The 17355-nt window shown below is 38.6% G+C and overlaps 2 protein-coding genes and 1 long non-coding RNA gene across 3 annotated transcripts in view; 2 read left to right on the top strand and 1 right to left on the bottom strand.

The window, feature by feature from the left end:
• LOC132096107 (aerolysin-like protein) overlaps positions 1-17355 on the top strand; it is a 254098-nt gene that overhangs the window by 60377 nt on the left and 176366 nt on the right.
• On the top strand, positions 7865-9334 carry LOC132096361 (interleukin-8-like). The gene is made up of 4 exons (XM_059501660.1): positions 7865-8106; positions 8210-8339; positions 8948-9016; positions 9154-9334. The coding sequence occupies exons 1-4, from the start codon at positions 8040-8042 to the stop codon at positions 9185-9187; spliced, it is 300 nt and encodes a 99-aa protein (XP_059357643.1). The 5' UTR covers positions 7865-8039; the 3' UTR covers positions 9188-9334.
• On the bottom strand, positions 16149-16527 carry LOC132096355 (uncharacterized). Its single transcript, XR_009422573.1, has 2 exons — positions 16367-16527; positions 16149-16211 (listed from the first exon to the last, which is right to left on the bottom strand). It is a non-coding gene; the product is annotated as an uncharacterized LOC132096355 (long non-coding RNA).

Genomic DNA, 17355 nt, shown 5'->3' with positions numbered 1-17355 from the left:
TCGGCCTGGCTTATACCTTACTTCCAAATCAAAGTCTGCAAGCTGTCCCACCCAGCGTTGCTCCAACGCTCCAAGTTTAGATGTCTGGTAGTGACTTAAGGGGTTATTATCGGTGTAAACAATACACTTATGTCCCAACAAATAGTCTCGAAACTTGTCAGCAACTGCCCATTTTAAAGCTAAAAATTCTAATTTCATTGAACTGTAGTTTTGCATGTTTCGCTCCGCTGGATGCAGACCTCGACTTGCAAAGGCAATAGGCCTAAGTTTGCCCTGGTGGTCTTGTGACAAAACTGCTCCCAATCCTTGATGGCTTGCATCCACTTCCAAAACAAACGGTCTACTGAAGTCTGCATAAGCTAGGACAGGGGCACTTGTCAACAACTCTTTTAATGTTTGGAATGCATGCTCGCAATCTTCTGTCAGGCTCTTGTTCACACACATCTTTGATGACTTGCCTTTTTGATTACAGGTGACTTCTGCTACAAGACGATTCAAGGGACCAGCAACACCAGAAAACCCCTTAATAAAGCACCTGTAATAACTGGCGAATCCCAAAAATGACCGAAGCTCTCAAACATTGTCTGGTCGTCTCCAATTGGTCACAGTTGACACCTTATCAGAATTTGTTCCCACACCTGCAGCAGAGACAACATGACCCAAGTAATTAACTTCAGAACGAAAGAAGCAGCTAAGTTTAATCTTGAGATTTTGTTGCCGTAAACGATTTAACACCAATTCCAAGCGCTGAATACGTTGATCTATGGAGGCAGAAAAAATTATCACATCATCCAGGTATAATAGTAGGGATTGAAAGCTCTGATCACCAAAAATCCTTTCCATTAATCGCTGAAAAGTGCTTGGTGCATTGCACAAACCAAATGGCATCCTGTTAAACTCAAACAGACCAAAAGGTGTGCAAAAGGCAGTTTTATACTTATCGTCTTCTGCTACCGGAATTTGATTATAGCCGCTGGCCAAGTCGGGTGTCGAAAACCACTTTGCACCAGTCAACGCATCCAAAGATTCTTCTATCCTTGGTAAGGAAAAGGCATCTTTCCGAGTCTTAAGGTTTAGTTGGCGGTAGTCAACGCACATTCGCAGAGAGCCATCCTTCTTTTTAACCAGTACTATAGGGGAAGCATAAGGGCTACAACTCTTCCTAATGACTTGGCCATCCAACAGCTGCTTAATATGAGCTTTAACAGCCTTAAACTGACTTGGGTGAAGTCTACGGTAGCGCTGGCGCACTGGAGTATCGTCTAGAAGAGGGATACGATGTTCAATCAATGACGTACATCCTAGATCACCGTCATTCTTTGCAAAAACATCATTGTATCGGGCTAAAAGATCCTTCACTAATCCCTGTTCAGATTCAGAAAGCCCTGGTAATTCCACTTCAGTGGAAGACTCTTCAGCCCTTCAGCCCTAACCAATGTTCCCAATCTGGCTCTTGATGGCAAACTCACAGAAATAGTACTAACATTCACCACAGGAACCAGGACCAGACCTTGGGCTAGCCGGATCAACGCAGGAGAAATCAGAACCCCTGAAGGTAACCCATTAATTCCTGATTCCTGTGGTTCCAGTAATGCAACCGTATTATCATAACCAAAACCTTTTAGACAAAGGGCTGGTACTAACCTTAATGTGCCTGCTGGGATTTGTAATGGATAGTCAGACTGCACAGTAGTGAAATTATTTCCTTATGAAATTAACTAAAAAAACTCACAAAAAACAGATGCTATGCAACAAAACTAAACTTAAATGGAGAAGAAATTTCCAAAGAGAGCAAGCAACACCTCTCTCCTAGCTCATTTATGACCCCCTTCTCCCTCCTACCCTCTCTGTCTCTCCCTCTTTTCCCCCAAAAGGATTCACTCAGAATTCATTAAGAATATGTTTATCCCACATATCATGTATCTTGTGAACCTGTTCTTTTTCCCCTTCGTGTTTGGTATAATTTTAAAGGTCTCTGTGCAATTGGTGAATTGGTCTCAATTTGACAGTGATCACTTGTCTTATGAGAAATATTAAACACTTTTGTAGACCCTGGAACCTAAAAAAACAAAAGGTCTTTTATGTTTTTATAACTGATTTCTTTGTTTTTGTTCTGGAGAGTGTTTAAGGGAAAGTTGCAAATCAGTCATTGTGATTCTGTAACCAGATCAGCCCATAGTGTGGAGTGCATTATCATATGTCTCTTCCTGGATTCAGCTATACATTTCATTTTATTCAAAAATGTAATTTTGTTTAACACATTGTGCCCATAGAGCACATTGTACAGTTGTTTGTGCTTTTAAATGTGCACATAGGCTAATTAAGTTTTTTCTTTAAAACGCACGATTGCTTTGCTGTACAGTAAGTATTCTTTGAAATACTTAGGTGAAAGGTTATGATGCTATGGATTTTAGACTGTGTGTCTTGTTTTAATTTAGGATAACCGTTACATGTGTAACGATGTTAAAATTGTTTCTCTCCTGCGTGGAACATTTGGCTATTTTTCATATAGCTACAGTAAACCATGTACTAGAGCAGGGTTTCCATGCGGCTACAATGTGATTCACAAATGCAGTTTCTAATTGTTTCATTATGTAATTGGCATGATACAATTTTTCCTGACTAATAATAAATGGTTATATTTTATTTACAACCCGAATTCCGGAAAAGTTGGGACGTTTTTTAAATTTGAATAAAATGAAAACTAAAGGAATTTCAAATCACATGAGCCAATATTTTATTCACAATAGAACATAGATAACGTAGCAAATGTTTAAACTGAGAAATTTTACACTTTTATCAACTTAATTAGCTCATTTAAAATTTAATGCCTGCTACAGGTCTCAAAAAAGTTGGCACGGGGGCAACAAATGGCTAAAAAAGCAAGCAGTTTTGAAAAGATTCAGCTGTGAGAACATCTAGTGACTAATTAAGTTAATTGATATCAGGTCTGTAACATGATTAGCTATAAAAGCTTTGTCTTAGAGAAGCAGAGTCTCTCAGAAGTAAAGATGGGCAGAGGCTCTCCAATCTGTGAAAGACTGCGTACAAAAATTGTGGAAAACTTTAAAAACAATGTTCCTCAACGTCAAATTGCAAAGGCTTTGCAAATCTCATCATCTACAGTGCATAACATCATCAAAAGATTCAGAGAAACTGGAGAAATCTCTGTGCGTAAGGGACAAGGCCGGAGACCTTTATTGGATGCCCATGGTCTTCGGGCTCTCAGACGACACTGCATCACTCATCGGCATGATTGTGTCAATGACATTACTAAATGGGCCCAGGAATACTTTCAGAAACCACTGTCGGTAAACACAATCCGCCGTGCCATCAGCAGATGCCAACCAAAGCTCTATCATGCAAAAAGGAAGCCATATGTGAACATGGTCCAGAAGCGCCGTCGTGTCCTGTGGGCCAAGGCTCATTTAAAATGGACTATTTCAAAGTGGAATAGTGTTTTATGGTCAGACGAGTCCAAAATTGACATTCTTGTTGGAAATCACGGACGCCGTGTCCTCCGGGCTACAGAGGAGGGAAACCTTCCAGCATGTTATCAGCGTTCAGTTCAAAAGCCAGCATCTCTGATGGTATGGGGGTGCATAAGTGCATACGGTATGGGCAGCTTGCATGTTTTGGAAGGCTCTGTGAATGCTGAAAGGTATATAAAGGTTTTAGAGCAACATATGCTTCCCTCCAAACAACGTCTATTTCAGGGAAGGCCTTGTTTATTTCAGCAGGACAATGCAAAACCACATACTGCAGCTATAACAACAGCATGGCTTCGTCGTAGAAGAGTCCGGGTGCTAACCTGGCCTGTCTGCAGTCCAGATCTTTCACCTATAGAGAACATTTGGCGCATCATTAAACGAAAAATACGTCAAAGACGACCACGAACTCTTCAGCAGCTGGAAATCTATATAAGGCAAGAATGGGACCAAATTCCAACAGCAAAACTCCAGCAACTCATAGCCTCAATGCCCAGACGTCTTCAAACTGTTTTGAAAAGAAAAGGAGATGCTACACCATGGTAAACATGCCCCGTCCCAACTATTTTGAGACCTGTAGCAGAAATCAAAATTGAAATGAGCTCATTTTGTGCATAAAATTGTAAACTTTCTCAGTTTAAACATTTGCTATGTTATCTATGTTCTATTGTGAATAAAATATTGGCTCATGTGATTTGAAAGTCTTTTAGTTTTCATTTTATTAAAATTTAAAAAACGTCCCAACTTTTCCGGAATTCGGGTTGTATTCTGATCTCTTCTTATCTCTCTTTTTTCAAGTACGGTGCAGGTAATAGACCGAATACGCATTAAACCTTCGAACAGGCCGCTGGATTCCACTCTTTTGGGCCGGCGGGTGGATTCTTACAGTGTGTCGTGTATTCACATATAAAAAACTTTAATGGAAAGTTAAAAAATATTGGTATAGTAAACATTTTTAGTTTACAAAATCAATACTTCCTTTATTAAACCGCTTTGTTCAATTTAAAGCATCCTAACGCAAGTGTTGAAATGCTAAATTAATTTAAAGTTTTTGAGTGAAGCTGTCGTCTATCCTTCTTAAACCCATTGGTTTCTTTGGAAGTGCTGAGAGCTCCATGAACCGACAACAGCACTTGTTGAGAATGATCAAATTTTATTATTTCATTATTTTTTACGATAATTATTTTGTACAACATTTTGTTCAACAGAAGTTGATTTTAAAATTCAAAGTTAAAAAATAATAATTAAAGCTCTGTAAACACTTGCATTTTTACAACACTGTAAGTATTAAGTCACACACTTGTGGTCTCCATGCTCTTTTGAACTCTTGGACCAAATACAGGAAATACATCATATAAGTAAGTGATTACGTGCAAAGGCCACAAGTACAGGTATATGGACAAGGGGATTGAGAAGCACACATATTCATCATTTTAGCTTTCAGAAGGATGCTTGCGAGAGTCACCTTGGGGCTGCTATTTGCCCTCTATGCTAAATAATAAAAAAAAAGTTTTAAATGAATGTAAACTTAATTTAAAACGAATCTGATGTGTGTGTCAGAACTGTGTATTTGATCTGAAAGTTGGAGCAGCTTGCTGTCTGTTGTTAATATTAAGGAACAAAAGAAAAATCACTCTGCTCAAATTTGCTCTTGACTGAATAATTTCATATTTAGTAAGAATTAATTTATAAGTACGTGGTAAAGATTGAGATAAATACTGCTCAGCATTAAGCAAAATTACCAAGCACAACATGAAGCATAGGTTTTGTTTTGTGTGAAAACAATGAAATTAAAAGAAAGAATGTATGAATTAATTCAATGAATGCATAAGGCAGAACTGACTGTCTTCAGAAAAGTTTCTATGATATTTGCTTTTTTAATCTTTCCTCCGTTTAAGTAAGGATTGACTGACGACAGGCCATTGAATTATTAGAAAAATAATGCACACCCGAGGTGGTGATGCGGCCATGACGCTACCTCTGGTGTGCATTATTTTTCTAATAATTCAATGGCCCAGAGTCAATTATTACACTTATACTACGGTTACCACACCTCTAAACATCGATCATATGATATGTTTATAGGGATTTGTTCGGTTTTTTTTACTGAAATCGCTATTGTGAGTAGGATTATTTCTTCCACATCTCATCCAATTCCTCTTTTGCTGGTTTCACAACGTCATTTCAAATGCTGGTAACGGAGGCTTGAGCCATTGATAACATTCTAACGCAGTTATTAATGAAGTTATTAGAAAGACAACGAGAGAGACAGAGACACAGAGAATGAAAAAGAGAGAGAGAGAGAGAGAGAGAGAGAGAGAGAGGGTTTGTGTGAATTAAGCTGCAGCAGAGTCTCTAAACAGCGCTGTTATTACCTCACTAGTGAGAAATGTCATGTGTGTTTACTTTTGGAAAATCATCTGCCATGTTGTTGTTTTTGTTTGTCCTTTCATTTCTGTTATTACAGCTTTACATTTTACATATTCATTCAGCCTTTTTTGTTCAGACCAATGCGAAAATCTAATAGATTTTTTTTTGTTGTAAATCTTAACATTTATATGGAAAACAAGCTAATACATATTCTAAAATGCCCATTATTGACCTTCTCTTAAAATGAGTTAAAGACTGAAATGTTAGGTTTATAATTTCATATTTTATTTCTAGTAGATAACATGTTGTGTTGTAAGTCACAAAACCAAGATTATCAGATCACTTAAAATCCATCATTTTTAATATTAGTATTTTAATGTTAATGGAAACAAAAACTGCATAGTGCTGCTAATTTTATTTGTTTGTTGGTTTTCGACATTAAACAGTCGCTTAATTGATTTTCCTTAAAGTATGTTAATAAAGTAATTTCCTGAAAATATTATGTTCTTAGGAAGAAGGAAGAGACTGTCATATTAAGCTGGAACTAAAACTGACAACCCCCCCCCCCCCACACACAGCTGTTAGACCAAAATGTCCCCCTGAATGAATAACTGTGTTTGAATGAATGACTTGGAAAAAATGCATGCATGTTAATTGCAGAACACAATTTATCATTCACAATCTCTCAACCACTTGTAAATATATGTAAAAAATTAGCTTAAGACAACCCCCTGCGTACAGTATGTACAGTACCCTGCCCACCAGGTATTTAGTTCTGCTTTATTGTTCACTGTAGAAACTACCTCCAATGCATAATCAATATGTTATTATGGGGAAACCTGCACATAAATAAATGTTGGAAAGATATCTGATTACTTCTACTCCATGACCAGAGTGCTGAAGTGGTTAACACCATTAAATGACTGGAATTTAGGCTGCAACATCGCCATTTCTGGGAAGGCTCACTACTGTGCCTAATTTTTTCATGTGGAGATAATGTTTTTTCAAAAAGCTTCGCTGTTTGGAGATTTGTGGTTCTTTGGAGTCCACTAGTGTTTGAAAGAGCTTTCCGTGGAAAACTGAGCAGATCTTGGCAGCAGAAAACAATTTGTTTTCAATTGAATCATGATTCTGCTTCCCCCAATTTCTGTTTTCACAGCTGTTCATTGCAAACATTTAGAAGAGCTTGATTAAGTGCTTGAGAATGTCATCTATTGTCTTTGGTATTACATATCAAACATTCTAATACTAATATCTAAACGGCAGCGCATTAAGGATGTTTACCTTTGACATTTTCTCTTTTTTTGTGCTACATTTTTTATTTCAATGAGTCAGAGTTTTCAGTACTTCTGTGTTGCTGCAATGGTTCTGTTAAAAGGAACTGCAACATGACACATGCAAAATAAAGGTATGCGCAATTTAAGTTTTGACAGAAAATGTTAATGACAAAAAATGTAAAAAAAATAAAATAAAATGACATTCTGATAATTTATAATGTAAATCAATAATTTTTTTATAACAATAAAACTGGTTTTTATTTTCAAATGATATAAATACCAATCACTCTATACCTCTCAAACATGTCTTAAAATGATATTTAAATGCTTAGTTGTATGATCAAAGCTCTGTACACTGTTAAATTGTTTTTTATATTTTTTAAATAAAATTAAGATTATTGGAGTATGTTTTACAAGAAAATACTATTTCAGTTTTTAAACACAAAGCAGTTTTACAGTTATACTTAAAGGCTTTTTGTGTGCTAAAAAATAAACTGTCATTCAGATGACAAAAGGAATGTAGTAGCTTGTGTGCAACATGTTTGTGATGATAAATTAGAGGCATTAGAAATGTGCATATGTGTGTGTGTGTGTGTGTGTGTGTGTGTGTGTGTGTGTGTGTGTGTGTGTGTGTGTGTGTGTGTGTGTGTTTATTAGGTCAATTGGCATTTGGTAGCACTTATACTGTTTATAATTTATTTAATTATCAAGGGAAATTGAAGATATTGTTCCTAGGAAGAGAAGAATGTTGAGAAATCATAATTGCACAATAAACTTTCGCATGTTGTGTGGGAGGGACTGTCTTTAAAAGGGAGAGTGCAGGGCGCTGTATTCTCACAACCAACAAACTGCAGCTTTTTGATCCCTTCACTAGTGTTGCTCTGCACAGTACTGGCTCAGAAAAATGAAACTCACAGTATCAGCTTTCGTGTTTTTGATCTGCACAGTTGCACTGCTGTCCACAACAGAGGGTAAGCAGACTAACATTCATTTATCATGCGTTTTGACATTTTTGATGAATATTTCATGCAAATCTTACAGTAACTCACTCTCTCTCTCTCTCTGTCACTGCAGGTAGACCTGTTCGCCCACAGCTACGTTGCAACTGCCCTCAAATGCATTCAGCGCCAGCGATTCCAGCTGATAAAATACTCTCATTGAGGTTTATTCCTGCTGGACCACATTGCAAACACGAGGAGATCATGTGCGTGTGAAACACTTCACATTCAGACATCTAAAGTGCACTACCAGTCAAAACATTATTTTTTTACAGCTTTAAAAAAAGGCTAGAGCTATTAGTTAACTAAAACCAATATATATATATATATATATATATATATATATATATATATATATATATATATATATATAACAAAAACAAACAGCAAAGTTTCATTTTTACCAAGGTGGAACCTTGGATACACTTAAACATCATTTTCATTTTACACATGTTGATGCCTTTTTATAATTTATAACAGTGAATCTTCTAGATTAAAAGGTCTTTACAAAAATTTGAGTGGTAGTGTGATGCTTCATGGATAGTTCACCTAAATGAATGAAATTTGGTCATTTTTCACCTTCAGTCTGTATGAGTTCTATCTTCACCAATGGAGAGATTTAGCAGAATGCCTGAGTTGTCTTTAAAGTTTATAATTTTTTTTTATTAAATCATAAAAGTTTTGCCTGACAGTTGTTTTTGTATTTTTGAGTGAACCGTTCAATTAGAATGATGCGGTCAGAATGTGACATTTTATGCAGTGGTTAAGAGTAATTCTATCAATTTTAAAGAATTACATAATTTGTTACTTACAGTGCCAAAATGAAGAAAGGAGAGACGTGTCTTGATCCTACTAAAGACTGGGTGATTTCTCTCAAAGAAGAGTAAGTTCTTGTTTATGATGGCTCTAATTATTCGTCTTAAAATGATTCATGATTTGAATTGTATATTGAATGTTTTAACTGCAGCACTCCGGTGCACCTTTATCCTCAGACACTAACACGTCTCTTCATGTTTGCAGAATCAACAAGAGAAACATCAAGAGTCAACAATGAATGAATATCACGGTTCAAAGAGCGACTGAAGAAACTGATTCAACTACTACTGTAATAGAGTTTCCTCATTTCTGGGTGATACATGAAGTATCGATTGTGAAAATGTGCTACCACCTGTTTATTAAAAGTAAACTTGAACAAACTTCATTTTATTTTATTAAATTATATTTATTGTTATTGTGTCACTGAATTGTTGTTTTATATACTCATGCAGCTTTGTATTGTTTTTAAATTAATGCACACTTATAATAAAAAGTGTCATAATGGATATTTTAGCTGGTCTTCATTGTGCCTTTTTGGCACGGCACATTGCGACATTACAGTATCATTCCCTGAGCTGTGAATTTCACGGAAAAAAAATTTAAATTTAAACTTTCCTCTGCAGAACCCAAAATGAGACAGTCTGAAAAATTATATTTTTATCTGCATGCGTTATAGAAAACTTAGATTTAAAAAAATAGGCCATATAACTTATCCACTGTAAATGTTTTCTGTAGATGTCGGTGATAATACACAAAACAAGCATGATTTATTTGCAAACCTGACTATCTGTTTTTTGAGTTTGAGATGAATTTTTTTTTGTCTTAGTAAGATTGAATTAATTGCTTAGTTATCTAATCAAATAAACATTCCTCGAAAGCCTGAGGATTATATTTGATACTTACATTTGAACATGATTTTTCAAAAAATGCGGTAGAAAAAGATAATCAAGAAAACCTGCTTCAGTCCAGTAAGTGTTCAGTAGTCCAATCTGGAATTATTACTAATAATATAAAAGTTATTCATATATTTACCTCACGAATATCAGTATATATTTAACAGCAGAAAGACCGGTGGAACACAAGCTCTGAAGATGTCCATAGATGTCCACTAGTCCATATCAATATTTGATTCATTGTACAGCCCTACTTTAGATTTTTTCATTTAAAAATAGCCAATTCCGTGACGTTCAGCCAGTTCCATTTTTGACTGGATTCCGCAAAATCGATCCGTGTCGCTTCGCAAACACAGACGGGTGAATTTATGAATGAAAGTGTAAAAGTTCTGACACAAAACAAAGTTGTTACGTATCCTCATGCTTTTTTAAGTGGGTATACAGAAATCCTTGGCCTTTTCTAGTGGTTTCACATAGAGTACACCTCATAGCAGACGCGTTTTCATGCGAGTTTAGGTTTGACACTAGGCTAATGTTACATAGTTTTGCTTCAAGTAGAATGATAAGGCTAATTATATATGCATGCCACTTTCTGAAACAATATTACTGTCACGGTGTCTGGTCTGCACTCAAAAAAATGACTCTTTAAACTTACTAATTATGGACAGTGGTTCCACACAACCAAATTGTGTTTTGATAACATTAATGAAATTTTTTGAATCTATGCAAACTCCTTGTGTTGTGACAACACAATTGAATGAGGTAGAATCTATGTGAAATAGTAATGTCCAACCAAATCAATTTATTCACTTTGCTTCAACTTAAACCGGTTAAGTTAACTGAACATGTTTTGGTTTATTACAATCTAGCCAAATTTGTTTCACTCTATCAACATAAGGAGGTTTGTTTCAAATTACTCATTTCAATTATGGACAGTGGTTCCACACAATTAGTTCTAGTTACTTTAACTAAATATTTTCTATTTAAAGTTACCCCCTTCAACAAAGCATTTTTTGTGTGATTTGTCTGGTAATGAGTCAAAAGACAAGATGTCACAAATGATCAAAGTGTATTTGTTAAACAAGCAATAAATAATTACACACAGTTAAATACAGTTGAAACCATGTTACAAAATTACACAAAATAGCGGAAACTGGCATTCATGGGTAACCAATCAAAGCTTATTCCAGGAACAGGAACTGGCTCCAGAAATAACTTCTTCAGTATTCCAAATGTGTACCGGAGTTCAGGGTTGCTCAAGTTCAGTCCATATATCAGTCCCAGCAACATGGTTTTGCAGACTGTAAACTGCTATGTCCTGAAGAACTTTATCCTTTAAAACTCCAACTTCTGCTGGACTGTGTTCAATGACTGCAGCTTCAAACAGATTCCCACGAGTCTTCTGGATCACCTCCTGATTGCTGGCAACATCTGTATCCTAGAAGTATTTAAAAGGATGGAGAACTCAAATTCTTGTGTATTAACTTTAACAAATCATTTATTAACCTTGAAAAAAAAAAACTCACCATGCACTCCATACTGCTAGGGTCTTCATTTGGAAACTTCAATTTCATTAGTCTGAAGATGAAAACAACAAAATTTAGCCTTTGTTTTTTTTTCTAAAATTACATGGGCAAAAAAAGTCAGTCATTCATCTTCTTATGGGAAATACAGGCAAGCAGTCAAGATGGGATCCTAACAAACATTACAGTGGAAAATGGTACACACATCCGGACCCTGCACGGTAAGCAACACAACTGGAATGTTCCCAGACCTAGAAACATAGTAAAGACATTAGTAAAACAGTCCATGTGACATCAGTGGTTCAACCATAATTTTACAAAGCTACAAGACTACTTTTTTGTGCAAACAAAACCAAAACAGCGACTTAATTCAACAATTATTCTCCAAATCGCATCTTCCACCATTATCAACAGCACGTATATAATTCATGCGCATGGTGCTGCTGACCTAGAACACGCATGCGCTGAGCCTTGATTACACGCAGAAGAAAGTAATGTTCATGCCTCTTGTTACTCTCCATAATGGCGGCATATGTGATTTGGAGAAGAATTGTTGAATAAAATCGCTATTTTTGTTTTCTTTGTACAAAAACGTATTCTTGTAGCTTTGTAAAAGTGTGGTTGAAGCATTGATGTCACATGAACTGTTTTACTGATGTCCTTACTATGACTCTGGGAGCATTTCAGTTGCATTGCAGCCTTTATGGAGGTTCAGAAATCTCTCGCATTTTCGTAAAAATATTAGGGATGCATCGGTTGACCCGCCATCAATCGGAAACCGGACGGTTTTTGCTTAAAATACGCGATTGGTAATCGGCCAGTCTTTGGCCTTTTTTTCAGCCGATTTTTCCGGAAGTGCGTCCGCGTGCTCAGACTACATCTACATGAGGGTGAGTAATTAATGACATGTTTATTTTTGGGTGACCTAGCCATTTAAACACACCTGAACCAGCTAATCAAGGTTCTTGGGAATTTTAAAACAATAAAGTATTACTAGAAGTTCCAGGCAGGTGTGTTAGAGCTGAACTCCACAGAACACTGGCTTTCCTAGAGCAGGTCTGGACACCCCTGCCTTGCATCAAAATGAATGGTTTTTGGAAGGCAAATGCATTCATAATCTGTCAGTTTATAGTAATACCACATATTTTGTATTGTATTAATAAACCTAATCTTATTATATCTGTCTTTTTTTGTCAATTCCCAGTGGCCAGTGAGAGAATAATGTTTTAATACGAGGTTGTGTTGAGTGCAGTTGTTCTTACCTGTGTAGTGGGCACCAAGAGGTTTCATTATTTGTCCAAGGACTCTTCTTCAGTATGCAAACATCTTCAAGTTTTGCAGTGCGGATCCATTTTGGCAAAGATTGTTGATTCTAATAGGCCTATGGTAATTCTGTATGTCTCAAATTCTGCACAAATCTGTACACATGAACATGAAGTGCAATGTGTTACAAAAAAAAAAAAAGGTTTAACAGCAAAAACCAATTCAATTATCAAAAAATTAAGTGATTTATTTGTGTGAGTGATGAATAGTGTCATGTTTACCATTCCAAAAGGGTGAACCTGATTACACATCTGGAGCATTTGTATAATGTGAACAGCTCAGAGTAGTGTCCGGTTTAAAGTCATTGTATGACCACACCGCCATGTTCATAAACAAAGCTTCAAATACTTCCACTGTGCTGACCCAGGTGTCTCCAAACTCGGTCGACATTTCATGGTTAGACATTTATTGATTATTTAGCTTTTGCAATTAGTTAAAATATACATATTCTAACAAATAAACGTAATTACTTCCGCTTTTGAAAGTCATTATGTATTACTAGTATACAATTAATTTATACAAATAAATATATTTTGCACACAAAATGAGATAAGACAGAAACTCCTATTCGCCATTTGATTAGCTATAGGAGGAAGTAGCTGAATGACAAATCATTCTGCCTCTTAACATCTCTTATTGTAAGCCATATGTATAATAAAAGTAAAGGTAAGTGATAGGACGTTTTATTTTTGGATAAACATTTTACTAATAAATACAATCTCTCTTAAAATACCTTATTGGGTTATGATATTTAAAATAGTTTGGTTTGCTCTAGCGCAGAACTAAAACTTTAATGAAATATTTCCCCCAATTATAAAATAAATGTATGATTAGCTAGCTCCACACTGGAGAGCTGCTTTATAACAGGAAATCAAGTTATAATTCTAGCTACACTGACTCTGTATTTTCATGTTTAATATTGAAAAGCTATCTATTGCATAAGGACTGTTATATAAATAAACGTGACTGGACTTTTCTTTACTGGAGTGCCTGGAGAACTTCAGAGTTCGTGCAAACATCCACATCGCTGTAATCAAATATGTTCTTAAGAGCTGCTTTTACATCGCGGTCAGTTTATGCAGTTATTGAGAGGAAGGCGTGCAGTATATATTTACATATTCATCCAAGGTTCGGATCGGCTCGGTTTCCTCAAACTGAAGTGCTATCTTCTTCTTTTGAATTGAATCAGGAGAGTGTATTACTGGTCAAACTGCATTATTGGAGGCTTTCACATTAGGCATACGAGATCAAACCACTAACATTACTCAAAAACATTTGCCGACAATTTTTTTTATCGTCGACGTTGTCGATAATGTCGACTAATTGTTTCAGCCCTAGTGTAACGTTATATATATATATATATATATACTCAAGTCAATACGTTACAGAGAGTCGTGCGCTTTCACCTCTCCCAACCGCTCAAAATCATCCATTAACGGTGCAGTAAACCGATTACACAATACTAGACTGCATAACAAAAGCACCCCAAAACAGAAACTCTAAGAGAAATTAAAGACTTTGACTTAACACAAGAAAAACATCTCGGTTACGTATGTAACCATGGTTCCCTGAATAGGGAACGAGATGCTGCGGTGACGTCACCTGCTATGGGAACACCCCTTGGTGTGACGAATGTCTGAAGCCCTATACCATCCCGCCAATCCTATTGGCCAAATAGCGCTTGGCACCGCCCCACGCATGCGTACACATCGTATACCTGGGTGCCGCGCGCCATTTCGCTCAGATTTCATGACTGAAGAAGAAGAATGCTATCAAGGTACGGCACGGCCAGGACCGCAGCATCTCGTTCCCTATTCAGGGAACCATGGTTACATACGTAACCGAGATGTTCCCTTTCATGGGTCACTTCGATGCTGCGGTGACGTCACCTGCTATGGGAACGCTATACCATAACGCCTGACGTACCTGATAGCTGGGATCCAAGGAAGCATCTGCTCAAGCGGAGAGAACCCGGGAGCCAGGAGCCATCCTCACATCCAGACTGTAAGACTTGATAAAAGTGCTCGGTGAGGACCAACCTGCCGCAGCACAGATATCATCCATAGAAGATCCACTGAGAAAAGCTAGAGAAGAAGCCACTGCTCTCGTGGAATGAGCTTTAACTCCTAAGGGCGAAGCGAGTCCGCGCGCCTCATAGGCTAAAGATATTGCCTCCACCAGCCAACGGGACATGCGCTGTTTTGTAACCGCATGGCCTTTATTCTTATGTCCAAAACAGACAAACAGCTGGTCAGACTCACGCCATGGGGCTGTACAATACACATAAGTCTTTAAAGCTCTCACAGGGCAAAGACTTAGATCTCCAGACCCCGCCTCAGCAGGGGATAAAGCCTCCAGGACCACTTGCTGAAAGCGAAAGGGATTAGATGCGACCTTAGCGACATAATTAGGCCTCGGTTGCAACAACACCTTCACAGAGCCCGGTGCAAATTCCATGCACGAGGGTGAGACAGAGAGAGCCTGTAAATCCCCAACTCTCTTGAGGGAGGATAAAGCCATGAGAAGAAGTGTCTTCAGAATCAGAATTTTATCCGGTACAGTTTCCAAGGGCTCGAACGAATGCCCTGATAAACCCTGCAACACAATGGATAAATCCCATGAAGGAACTCGCACGGGGCGGAAAGGCCTCAGCCGTCGCGCACCCTGTATGAAACGAGAAACCAGTGGATGACGGCCCACTGAGGCACGTCTATATATTTGTGGTAAGCTGAAACGGCTGCCACGTAAACCTTTAGAGTGGCTGGTGTCACTCTATCCGAAAAACGGTCCTGAAGGAACTCCAGTACTGAAGCCACTGGGCAGTAAACTGGATCCATATTATGAATTTCACACAAGGTCGTAAACAGTCTCCACTTGAAAGCATATAAGCGTCTCATAGAAGCTGCTCTAGAATTCAGTATAGTCTCTGTAGTTTCAACAGAAAGACCGGGACATACTAACTCACTCAGCTCAGAGGCACAGTTTCCATAGATCTGGCATCGGGGGCCAAATCAGTCCCTGTGCTTGTGATAATAAATCCTGTCTGAGGGGAATCTCCCATGGAGAGCCCGCTAACAGACTGATCAGGTCCGCAAACCACGGCTGTGTGTGCCACCGCGGAGCCACAGCAGCAGCTGTTCCACTCTGTCCAGCCGAATTCTGGATAATACCGCTGGGATCAAACGAATTGGGGGAAAAGCATACAAACTGGTCCTGGGCCAACTGTGAGCTAACGCATCCAAGCCCAAGGGCAATGGGGGGCATAGGGAGAACCATAGCGGGCAATGCGTAGTCATGTTCGACGCGAATAAATCCACTCTCGCTTCTCCGAAAATCTACCATAAGAGATTCACCGTTTAGGGGTGTAATCTCCATTCCCCTTGTTCCAGAGTCTGTCTGGATAGCAAATCCGCTACGAAGTTCAAACGTCTGGGGACATGAACAGCTCGGATCGACAGAAATTTGTTCTGAGACCAAAGAAGAACATGTCTCGCCAGCCTGCACAGGGGGCGAGAGCATAATCCTCCCTGATGATTCAGGTATGACACAACCGCTGTGTTGTCTAATCTGAGCAGCACATGACGGCCGATCAGCAGATTCGAGAAATACTGGAGTGCCAGAAAAACCGCCAGTAATTCCGACCTGTTTATGTGCCAACTGCGTTGTGCCGCTGTCCACACTCGTGGGCTGGGCGCCCTTGACAAACAGCTCCCCAACCGGTCAAAGACGCATCCGTCGTGACGGTCTCTCGGAAAGCACAAATCCCCAGCCGAAGCCCGGTTAGGAGAAATTCGGTTGACATCCATAGTTTTAACGACATCACACACCTCCGTGTCACCGTAATCGTCCGATGCGGAAGACAAGGGTCTGAAATATTTCGTCATTTCATCCACCACTGAAAATGGTGCATGTGAAGTAATCCCAGACGAATTACGGGGAATGCCGCTGCCATTAGACCTAAAAGTCTGAGGCACAATCTCACTGTCACTGTGCGACCCGCTTTGAAGCGCCGCATGCATGACGCAATCGACTGAGCGCGCGGGAGAGAAAGCTTTGCTGTCATCGCGCGAGAGTCCAAGTCTATTCCCAGAAAGGTTATCCGTTGAGAGGGGATTAAAACAATTTTCTGGAAATTCGTGCGTAAGCCCAGGCTGTTTAAATGATTCAGCTCAAGATCTCGATGAGAGTGTGCTTGAGTCTGCGATTGCGCTAACACCAGCCAATTGTCTAAGTAGTTCAAAACACGAACGCCCTGGAGCCGCAACGGGGTCAGAGCTGCGTCCATGCATTTTGAGAAGAACGCGGTATTGATACGCTTTGCTTTCTAAAGCGAATCTGAGGAACTTCCTGTGTCTCTTGATGATCTGAATATGAAAGTATGCATCCTTCAGATAGATCGTGACAAACCAGTCGTTTTGGTTGAATCTGAGACAAACTAGACTTTACCGTCAACATCTTGAATTTGCTCAGCCTGAGTGCAAGATTCAGACGGCGTAAATCCAGAATGGGTCACCACCATGGAAATAATTCCGCGGAAAGGAGGCGGGCCTCTTTGAAACTGAATGGTGTATCCGTGACAAATTGTGCGTAACACCCATTGAGAAATGTCGGGCAAGCATTACCACGCGGTCCGAAACAATACTAGCGGCCTCAAAATTTCCGCTTCC

Source organism: Carassius carassius, chromosome 2, assembly GCF_963082965.1.
Source record: "Carassius carassius chromosome 2, fCarCar2.1, whole genome shotgun sequence".
NCBI classification, from domain to species: Eukaryota; Metazoa; Chordata; class Actinopteri; order Cypriniformes; family Cyprinidae; genus Carassius; species Carassius carassius.
Note: the sequence above shows the minus strand (reverse complement) of the source record. Positions and strands in the feature narration are given on the sequence as shown.